We start from the raw sequence: 11,225 nt of genomic DNA on the forward strand, positions 1-11,225 counted from the left end.
CAGGCTCCGTTCGCAGTTTACATTCGGACGGTAGCGGACTCATCCTGAAGATGAAGGCAGCGCAGCCGACCCCCTGGGAGGTATGGACAGGGACCATCCTGGTGGTGTTTTTTTTTATTTTTTTTTATTTTATTTTTTTTGTCAGTTCAAATACAAAAACATTTCAGTACAATGCAAAAAAAAAAAAAAAAAAAAAAAAAAAATGGTTACAAAGCATTGACAATACAGCTCAAAATATTTACCCAGAAAAGAAAAAAGAAAAAATAATTATAAAATAAACATAAACATAAGAACAAATACAAAAATATAAGTATAAAATATCAGGGCATTTATATGTATTTGAAAAGCTTTACATCCTGGTGGTGGTGAATGTTTGCGACATCATCTGCGAACTCAAACGTGTAAGTAACGATATTTTATACTCCAAGTATTAGATAGTGATTGGATAGGCCAGAAAGTAATGAGTGACGTAACATTGAAAAAGCTTTCATTTCTTAACAGCTGTATGTGACAGAGGAACAGTGGACTAGAAAGAAAAAAAAAAGAGAGATAGGGAGGGTGAGAGGAGAATGACAGATCTAGACAAACAAGCCTAGCCTGAACACTCTGAACTGAAGCAGCAACAACGCAGTTCTTCACCAAAGACAGTTTGTGGCACTGTGAGTATTAACTAATATTTTTCACTTGTCTTTATGTGTGAATACATGTGCTACTTTGAATATTTTCCTATTTTATAATCTATTTTGGGCCCATCAAAGTGTCTTATTAAACTCTCATAAAAATCTATCTGAAGATATTGCGTTTACTGCCTCTCAGAGGAATGCAGTCACCGGAATGTATTAACACACTTCCACCTAGATTTCTATGTTCTTCATATCCTGAAACTCAGGCGAGAGAAAGAGCGAAAGAGAGAGAGGCGAAGTCCAGGTTTTCTTCAAGTTAAACAGATAAACTAGTTTTTCTTGTTCTTGCATTTCTCTATTAGGTGTACAACAGAATATGTGACAGAAGGAGGTGTACACATCCAACACACGGTAAGACTGTTTTAAACCAAACATTTAAAGAAATTGAGATTTTACATTAATATTAGCAATTAGGCAACTATATTAACTATATTATATTAGCTAGTTGTGATGCACATTGGTCATAAATCAATGCTTTACCTCAAGGATTAAAAGCGATTCACTGAACTACAGCAATGTTTCAGTGCACTGTAATCTCCAATCTTGTTGTATTTTGTGTCTGGTTCCTAATATTTGGCGATACAATGACATGACAGTGTGAATGCAAACAAATTGTTGAATAGATCTCTGCTAATAATAGCAGCTGTGTTAGAAATCCTGAGCATAGATGCTGCCACACCTCCTAAACAGAAATGCAGTGATTTTGACATAGTGATTGTGTTGGGCTTTTAATGGAGTTCTTGAAGTTTTCAGGAATACAGTGGAGGTTCAAAATTTAAATATAAACTAAGCCTTGAAATAAAAAAGGAAGGTGTATGATTTTGAGATGTTTTAAACAAAGAATTATAACATTAAAAGGAAGAACAACTGTTTTAGATTCTGCACTATTTCTAGGTCACTAATCAAATAAGTAGCCTACATTTGTAACATCGGTCATGTGAACTCTTTTGTACAGACAGTAAGATGTTCTTGCTTCCACTGAAGCACAAGATGCTCATTAGATCATTTCAAATCATGCTAAAGAACAGGATCATTTATTTTTGCACAAACTGGTGAAGACTCAAATTGTTATGTGGTCTAGTGGCTATATCATTTAATTCGATTTTTTCCCAATCATCCATACATTTTTCAAACTGCTTGTCTTAGGGCTGCAGGGATGCTGAAGGAAACAGAAAAATACACAAGACAACAACATTTTTACGAGTCCCCTTAGACATTCGAATCCAGCTGTAAAAGTTATAATGAAAAACGTTTTGGAAATCGTTCCTTGTAAACTATGATAATGTATTTTTTTAACAGTTTCCTCAGAAAAAGAGATTTTTTTTTTACTTTATTACATTACTTACATGACTAAACATGATATTTTATCCTAAAAAGAAATGTCCAGTGACTCTGTAAAAGCCCACGACCAAAAAGTTTATGGCTATCTTTTATGGCTTCCTGTTAGTCAGATGCCACAGATGTGACTGAACAGTTAATGTGGACTAATGTGTGGATTATGTGTGGAATGTCAACCCTCTTTATCCCAGAGTATTAAACAATGAATGAGTGAAACTCTCAAGCAATCTTGCCAAGACCAGATTTACAAAAAAGCCATTCATTCTGTTTGTTAGGCAAAAAAAAAAAGAAAAAAATCTGAACAGACGTGTTTTAATTATAGGGAGTTGTGGTATCTTCAAGAGTTGGGAGTCCAAGTCTTAAGGATTATTTTATTAAACGATATAAAGAGATTCTCTCAAGCTTCTAGGCACTTCTTCTCACTTTTTGTCTACTTGCCAGCTCAACTGAATGAAATTCTGTCTACAGCGTCTAATGTTTTCTTTCCAATAGTCCATTGCCTAATAATCCTCTTTGATATGAGCTGTGTAATGCTGTTTAACTAAAAGGTTGATGTTTTGTCTTACATAAAGTGGTGACCAAGGAACTGGAGATATCATTTAATTCGATTTTAAATGATTTGTTCTCATTTGTGTGAGCAGGTGACTAGGCAAAGCTTTGAATTGGATGACCGATACAGTACTTTAAATACTTTCTATAACCTTCATTTGTTTTAAAAAAAATGTACGTTTCCCATTCTTTCAATCTCTAAGATGGCTGCTCCTCAAATTATTCCCAGGAGATTGTCAAAGTCGATCAAAGTACCTCCAAACGACACAGCTTCTAACCCCGGTCCCACAGGTATATATGCAAGTGTGTATATGTTTATGCATTTATATCTGTATTTCTGTTTGATTAAAAATATACAGCAATATATACTTTTGACAATATATGTACATTTTATATATATTTCATTGCTCATTTTAGTAAATGGAGGAGTGAAAACGGATATACATCTGATCCACGCACAGAGAGAAGTTGTAAGTTTGACTGTTGCATAAATCATTGCATAAATCATTGCCTGTTTGATAGAATGTAGACCCCAAAAATCCATCAGTATTTTAGTTTTGTTTAGCAGAGACCCTTACTATAGTTGTCAGACTTTCTAAGGATTATTTATTTATTCATTCAGTCATCTATTTAAAAAAGGGTTTCTGTATAAACTCGAGTAATTTGCGATTATTTTCACCACTGCCCAGAAAAAAGTACAGTTCATTTAACGCACGTTGTAACAAACCCTGTTATTTTTGGGGTATTTATGGGGTAAGCTGTCACTATGGACGCTACCATTAAACATCCTATTATAGGTCTTTTTTTTTCTTTCTTTTTTTAGCAAAACAACACATATTAAAAGATAAGACAATTCAGGAAAATATGTAAAAGATATCATACAAAAATGTGATACTATTTTGAACAGCAAAATTATGGTTAATAAACTGTATGAAATCACAATCTGTAAAACACATGACAACTTACCTCAATAAAAATTGTGACAAGTTGCCCCAACCTGAAAAATATGATGTTACTTGGATTTTAGTTTTAGAGGGAAGAGTAATGAAAGTGGAAAACATGGAAAGCCACTGTATTTGTGTAAGTGTATTTATCGCTTAAAACCTTACAGCTTACTCCTTTTTATCTCCCTTCTGTTAGGAGTTGGTGAATCACTGTTTTGCTGATGTGGAGCGTTTCATGGCCCGTCTGCAGGTGATAGCAGTGGCTAAGAATGATCTGGAGCAACAGAGCATGAAAAAGAGTCGCAAAAAGAACAGCAAGAAGAATAAAAAGCAGGATGGTGAGAGAGCTCCATAATTCACAAGCCTATCCAAGACCTTCAGAAACATCATAAATCACAAATATTAAACATCTATGTTTTTAGATGGCCTTCTCACGCAAACAGCGACCCCGCCATCAGAACAGGAGTTTGTGGATATTTTTCAGAAGATTAAATATTCTTTCTGTCTATTGGTAAGATAACATATTGATAAATCGTTTTAAACCCTGCTTTTGTGTGTGTGTGTGTGTGCAGTGTGGGGTGGTTTGGTTAGTTGTGCAGAAATCACAGCTTTAAGAACTTCATAAAACTGCTATGCTTGCCTAATGCGTATGTCTGTGTGTTTGTTGTAGGACCGCCTAAAGACGAAAATCTCAGAGCCAACCTCAGAAGAACTCTTGCACCACGTCTTCATCCCTTTGCACTTGGTAATAGAATTACACACACAGCAGACATACAGAGACACACACAAACACTAAAATTCACATCCTTAATTCAAAAACTACAGCTAACATATGCAACCCTGGATCACAAAACCAGTCACAAGTAGCACGGGTATATTTGTGGCAATAGCCAACAATATTGGGTCAAAATTATCATTAATTATCAAAATTATCAAAAATCATTAGGCTATTAAAGCTACACTGTGTAATTTTTTAAGTTGATTCTTAGCAAAAAACACTTTGTTCTTTCAAAATGATATGCTCATTAATGTGTAATTAATTCGTAAGCGTAGAATCTGCCATTTAGAATACATACGAGCGAGTCGCTCGAATGGCGGCAGCCATGTTGCGCCTCCATCTTGAAAATACATTAGCCAAAGAGGGACATACCTGGAAATTCAAGCTTCGCCTTTTGCATTTTTACACTCAGTGGCACCGTGGCGAATGCGAGGGGGAGATTACTCGCGACTGCCGGCAGATTTGAAATAATACGGCCACCTTAGGAGTTAAAACGCCCTCGGAATGGGAGGGGCTAGAAAGTAATATTCAGTTGGTAGTCATAAACAATTTCACCGCTAGATGGGAGAAAATCCTTCACAGTGTAGCTTTAAGTGAAGATCATGTTCCATGAAGATATTTTGTAAATTTCCTACCATAAATATATAAAACATTTTTTTTTTTTGTGAGTGAATGCAGCACAATCGCGAATGGGCAACTTTAAGGACATCCATAAATGGGCCATTTATGGGATTAAGGTCCATAAATGGACAACTTTAAAGGCGATTTTCTCAATGTTTAGATTTTTTGCATGCTCAGTTTGCAGATTTTCAAATAGTTGTATCTCAGACAAATATTTTCCTATCCTAACAAACCATACATCGATAGAAAGCTTATTTAGTCATATGTATAAATCTTACTTTAAAAAAATGTACACATGTGACTGGTTTTGTGGTCCACGGTCACATATGAAGTTTTTCCACAAAATAAGGAAAGGATTTGTAATCACCATATTATATGGTATATAGTATATAGTATATGGTTTGTTGTTATATGTTCACCAGATGGTGAAGACCACAGGTGGTCCTAAGTTGGCAGCAACGGTCTCCAGCCCCGCTCTGACCAGTGGAGCGATCTCTCTCCTACAGCAGAATCTAAATGAGCAAGAGAAACAACTGTGGATGTCACTCGGGCCAAACTGGACCCTGCCAATGTCTGTAACAAAACTGTAGAATTTAAACTTGAATGGGATTAATACTACTAGAATATCTGCTTTGAGTTTGAACCCCGCTTAAATGCATAGTTCACCCAAAAATGTTAATTCTTTCATTATTTACTCACCCTCATGTTCTTCCACTACCTATATAACTTTCTTTCTTCTGTGGAACGTAAAAGAACAACACATAAGTGCTAGTTGCTACATTGAATGTATGATTTTACATTTAATGAATGAGGATGGTAGTGTTTGAGCTTCAAAAAAGGCACAAAAGCACATCATAAAAGGGTAAATTCTCCCTTAGTTAAGATTGGTTGACCATCTCCAATGTGTGTTTGTCAGCTCTCAACTCAGTGAGACTGTGTCTCCATACAAACCTGTCTTTCTGGATGGTTGGCAGCCTATGGTCATAGACGCGCATGGACAACCAATTGAGGACCCCATAGAGTCCCAGCACAAACATGAAGCTCTTATGCAGACTCAGCAGGTATGAGACCTTACACTCCCTGTTATAAACACAACCACAATATAAACCACATTCATCATCTTCCCTTCTCTTTCCACAGGTACTTAATCAGGCACGTCTAACTGTACACCAGGAACATGATGGGTTAGTATGGACCAGTCAGCTGTGTGTGTGCGGTGTCTTTCTAGTGGCACTTTGTCTTATTGTGTGTGTGATTATGGTCTAGGATGGAAGACTCTCTACCTCCTAATGAAGAAAGGATGTACCGCTGCAGTTATGACTTTGTGGCACGAAACAGTAGTGAGCTCTCAGTCTTACAGGGAGATACTCTGGAGGTACCTTGCATAGACATACACAACAGCAATGCTTCCTACAACTCCCATTTCCATTTATATTTTTTGACAATTTATATCCCTATAAACTATATTGCACTACCGTTCAAAAGTTTGGGGTCAATACGATTTTCTTTTAAATAAATTAATGCTTTTATTAAGCAAGGATGGATTAAATTGATCAAAAGTGACAGTAAAGACTTTTACAAAAATAAATAATGTCTATTTCAAATAAATGCTGTTCTTTCGAACTTTCGAAAAAACATGTAACGGTTTCCACAAAAACATTTCTGAAGGATCATGTGACACTAAAGACTGGAGTAATGTTTTTTTTTTGTTTTTTTTACAATAATAATTGTAAATGTTATAATGTTACATAATGTTCAATAATCTTACCCAAACTTTGGGTAAAAACTGTATTTTTTATTCCATACATTTTATAATATAAAATTCTTATTATAGGCTATATTATATAAAATGTAGGCTAACCGTTAAAAACAACAGTTTCAAACAACATGCTGGTGGGTTTTTATCCACCTTACATTTTTTATTTATTTTATTATATACAATTATGTATTAGGCTATTATGTAAAATATCAATTAAATAAAATATAAATTTATCTCTTGCATATCTTTTGCCTACTAGCATTTAAAATAGTCCTGAGTTTGGTTAATTATTTCCGTAATTGCTGACCAAAATTATTTGTATTATTATTGTTTTAAAAGAGTTCTTTTACTGTAGCCTAGATGATCTGTATAGCAATCTGTGAAAATCTCTTGAAAATCACCACTGACACATGCTCCCAGTTCACTCCGTTTCCCCTCATTTTCAATCACTTTGTCTCTCTGTCTCTCTTATCTTCTCTGTCTCAGGTGTTAGAGTCATCAAAGCGATGGTGGAAATGTAAGAATGATTACGGTCAGATTGGCTTTGTTCCACACAATATCCTTGAGCCGAACAATCACGCCGAAGTTGACACTTCCAACGTGGTAATGCGCAACCAGTCAATGGTAAAGGAATCATGCACACATGCAATCAGCAACACAACACACTCACATGCTCAGTCACAAACTAATTCCTATCATATTTTTATAGAAAGCTCCTATCTCTCCACCGAGAGCAACCTCTTTTTATGCTGCACCCAATTCCTCAGGCGAAAAAGGTGTCCGCCCTGATCCACGCCCCCAAAGTATGCCACCAATTGGAGGCGACGGAGAGAAAGGTAATGTCTCTTACCGCAGTACTTGTAAATTAGTCACTTCTGACAAAATCACTACAGTCTCACGAATGCCTTTTTCTCAAAGTATGATTTAAAAAGTGAAATACTTTGAGGTTATAGAGGATGGTCAAGTCATTATTTTTCAGTATTGCATAGGCCTACAAGAAAATGAACAAACCTGCTTTGTGTCATTCAAAATTCATTATATTCATAAAATAGTACACAACTCTCTGGAATACTTGATTCTGATAAGTCAATCGTTACATTCTTCAATCAGAAATGTTTGTATAATGGCAGCTAAACTGTATGATTGGTCATTTTCTTTGGCAGCAGTGTTTCACGAAGCATTCTGGGGTTTCTTTTTTCCTCACATATTAATTCAATTCAAATCAATGTTGATTATATTAATTATTGTATTATAATCATTTATTTGGTTAGTTGTTTAACAAGCTGGATAAGTAGAGTAATGGTCAGTATCACAAAATAAACCCTCCTCAGAATAATACCAGTTTGTTTTTTTGTATTATTAATATACTATTAGTTGTTAGTTATATATTATATTTGAATATTATTAGTATTAATAATATTATTACATTTTAGTTTAATTTATTATTATATATTATTATTTCTATCTTTAATTAGCCTATTTTTTATTCCAGTTTGAGTCATTTTAGTACTTCAACATAAACTTATTTCAGTTAGGTAACTTTTTAAAATCAAGTTTAAGTTTCATCTAATATATGATTTATTTTATTTCAGCTTTATCTCAATTAATTTATTTTAAATAGCTTTAGTTTTAGTTAACAGTAACAGCACACTGAATGATACAAGATTTCTCCTGATGACACTCTCTGCGATTTCTTTATATTGACCGACTGACTTTACATTACCCCCTATGTTATATTCATCAGAGAGTTTCATAAATCTCCAAATATCACAAATGTATATTTTATTTTATTTTATTTCTTACTGTAATATTTATATGTGTTACCAGCAATGTTGATGAATGATGAGCTCTTGCAGCGACTGGCGAATGGAAGAGCAGCATCAGTACGGCCAGTGGTAATCAATAAAGCGAATGACACAACGGCACCGCTGGACTATCACTCTCCCACAGCTGAGGTTCAGGAGTGGCTCAAGGCCAAAGGCTTCAAAGATTAGTGAGTAAAACACACACATCTGGACATGATGATCTAGAGCTAAAACTGGTCTAAGACCTCTGAAATTCTCATGTTGTGATCTCTATCTCTGTCTCAGCACTGTACGGAGTCTGGGTGTCCTAACGGGAGCTCAGCTCTTCTCTCTGAATAAGGAGGAGCTGCGTCACGTTTGTCCAGAAGAGGGCATCAGAGTCTACAGCCAGATCATGGTGCAGAAAGCACTGCTGGAGGTACATCGCTCACTCCCAGAAGCACTCTCCCAGAATACCTCTCATACCTTCTAATGTTTCCCTTTGGCAGTTTCAGAAAAAAAAAAGAAAAAAAACACTTCCCCTCCCTCTAGCAACAACTTCTCTTTTCTGAAGATGTGTTGTTCACTAGTGCGAGATCAAGACAACTTGTCACCTACATGAGATCACAGCAATAGCAAATCACAACCATCCAATTATTTCCAGATGGACAAAATCAAGTCCCACCCTCCTGGGCAAAATAAAATGGGCCAAGCCCAAAAGGGGCCGGACACTATAAGCTTTTAATTGACTTAACCACAAATGAATGGTCAGGAAATTAGCCAAATTTAAGCAAATGCACTACTTAAAAAGCCATTGCTGTCTCAGAAAAACATCAGAGACAGATAGAGTTTTTGGCAGAATATGGGAAGTTGTGTGGGGAGTGATGAATCACAATGAAACACCAGTTGCACGGTGATGCTCCAGAGCGGTGTCTTCAGAAATCTGCTGAGAAATATAATAAAAAATTTATCTCAACCTCAGTGAAGTATGGAGGAAGAGACTGTGTCATTGTGTGGGGAGCCTTTTTAGTTGCTGGTATCTGTGAAAAGTCATTTGATGCTTTGGAGCACAGGAGAATACTGGCTTGCTTCCCACAAATAAAAAGTTTTACTTGTTATCTAAAGTGGAATGATCAGATGTTATTTTTCAACAAGACGATGCTCGAACGAACTGGGAGACATTTTTCAACTACTTATGAACTGTTTGAAGCCATCAACATTGAGTGGAACAACACTGACTCTTCTTCCTCTAAAAAGATGACTGCAGGTTTAAAGAAAACAAAGGGGAAGGCTATTCCGTGCTGAGTTACTTTATCTACAGTAATTTCCTGACCAGTGATTTGTGATTAAAATGGTTAAGATCATTAAAAGACCACTAAATATTGTGCCATTTTTGGCTTGGCCCATTTTTTTGCCCAGGAGTGTACATTTCTTCTCATTCGAGAAGCTGTTTCACTCGGATATATGTCACAATAGGGGAGATAGACTATCACAGCTTTCATTTCATGCTGACTTTAAACAAAGAAACATTAAACAACATAAATATTTAACTAGGTAATTCGGCCAAAAGCTAAATGTAGTGAAATAGCATTTTCACTAACAGTATAAAAGTTGAATAGTCTTTAGTATAAAGTAGTTTGTCAGAACTTCTCAATCTTAATTTCTCTCAGTGAATGTTTAAAGTGTCTGGAAATAAACAGAACAAACCAAAAAAGAGAGAGAAATGATAAGAATTGAAAGATGATTATCTTCATATCTGTATCACTCGTTTGCAGGATGTGCGGAAGGCCACTGAGTTGGAGGCCATAATGAAGAAACAGAAGATGAAAGTTGATCTGAAAGAAGAAGATGGAGAATTTTAATGGATATCACTTTCACTCACACATTCAGACAAGCATTTATGCCAATGCTTTAACAGACAAGTGTGGCATGAATCAAGATCTAGGCTATTTAACCATAATGATCTCTGTTATTTATATGATATATATATATATATATATATATATATATATATATATATATATATATATATGTGTGTGTATATGTATATATGAAGAGTTCAGATGCAAAAGCCTCTAAGTGCCATCTGAAATTTTCTTCTAGAATGATCATTTTTATCAAGCTCATATATTTAAGTTCAGTAATTTCACTTAAATGGCAATGATAATTACCTATGAATTGTCATTTAAGTGAAATTACTGAACTTAATATACAAGCTTGATAAAAATTATCATTCTAGAAGAAAATTTCAGATGGCACTTAGAGGCTTTTGCATCTGATCTCTTCATATATTTCACCATTACTGCTGAACTCAACAACATATATAAATTCAACCCTGTATATTCCTTTAAATATTGTATATTGATGATAAATAAAATGAATGACAAAAGAAAGTATTCTTCTTTTTTTTTTCTTTTTTTTTTAATCATATTCATTTTTTACAACAATGTGCAGTATACAGCCAGAACACACTGCACTGGGTATTGTATTCCAGAATGCAATGTACCCAACTTGACCTTTCCATCGCTAGTTTAATGAATGAAGATGTACAAATTCAGGGTATTTTACTCAAAATTAGGAAAAAATAAATAAATAAAAGTTTTAATTTGAAACCGATAGTTGGATGTCACTTGCTGTATTAAATATTAAATGTAGTGACGTCATATGCACATGTTGCAGTATTCTACATTGTAAAAATTTAAACCATTAAAAACCTTCCCCTAAATCTGGCTTGAACCCCCATAGGACGTCCAAGCTGGAAAAAAAAGT

The 11,225-nt window shown here is 35.0% G+C and overlaps 1 protein-coding gene across 2 annotated transcripts; it reads left to right on the top strand.

Annotated features, from left to right (window-relative positions):
* Nucleotides 1-580: 580 nt before the first annotated feature.
* Nucleotides 581-10,413, top strand: eps8l1a (EPS8 signaling adaptor L1a). Of its 2 annotated transcripts, none has more exons than XM_084433053.1 (16): nt 581-659; nt 986-1,034; nt 2,774-2,873; nt 2,988-3,040; nt 3,711-3,852; nt 3,937-4,025; nt 4,185-4,259; nt 5,336-5,484; nt 5,830-5,974; nt 6,054-6,097; nt 6,180-6,288; nt 7,159-7,296; nt 7,382-7,508; nt 8,500-8,665; nt 8,763-8,895; nt 10,232-10,413. In XM_084433053.1, the coding sequence occupies exons 3-16, from the start codon at nt 2,774-2,776 to the stop codon at nt 10,316-10,318; spliced, it is 1,557 nt and encodes a 518-aa protein (XP_084289179.1). In that variant the 5' UTR covers nt 581-659; nt 986-1,034; the 3' UTR covers nt 10,319-10,413. The 2 variants fall into 2 exon arrangements, with proteins under 2 accessions (XP_084289179.1, XP_084289180.1); XM_084433054.1 differs by having other exon boundaries at nt 2,774-2,861.
* The last annotated feature ends 812 nt before the right edge of the window (nt 10,414-11,225 follow it).

The sequence above is a fragment of the Rutilus rutilus genome, assembly GCF_951802725.1.
Source record: "Rutilus rutilus genome assembly, chromosome: 1".
Classification (NCBI taxonomy): Eukaryota; Metazoa; Chordata; class Actinopteri; order Cypriniformes; family Leuciscidae; genus Rutilus; species Rutilus rutilus.

What these genes read in the sequence shown, in the direction of transcription:
- eps8l1a (XM_084433053.1), top strand. Translation starts at nt 2,774, where the DNA reads ATGGCTGCTCCTCAAATTATTCCCAGGAGATTGTCAAAGTCGATCAAA. An exon ending in TCTTCATCCCTTTGCACTTG is followed by an intron (nt 4,260 to 5,335) that starts GTAATAGAATTA and finishes TATGTTCACCAG; the next exon opens with ATGGTGAAGACCACAGGTGG. An exon ending in TGGAGGCGACGGAGAGAAAG is followed by an intron (nt 7,509 to 8,499) that starts GTAATGTCTCTT and finishes ATGTGTTACCAG; the next exon opens with CAATGTTGATGAATGATGAG.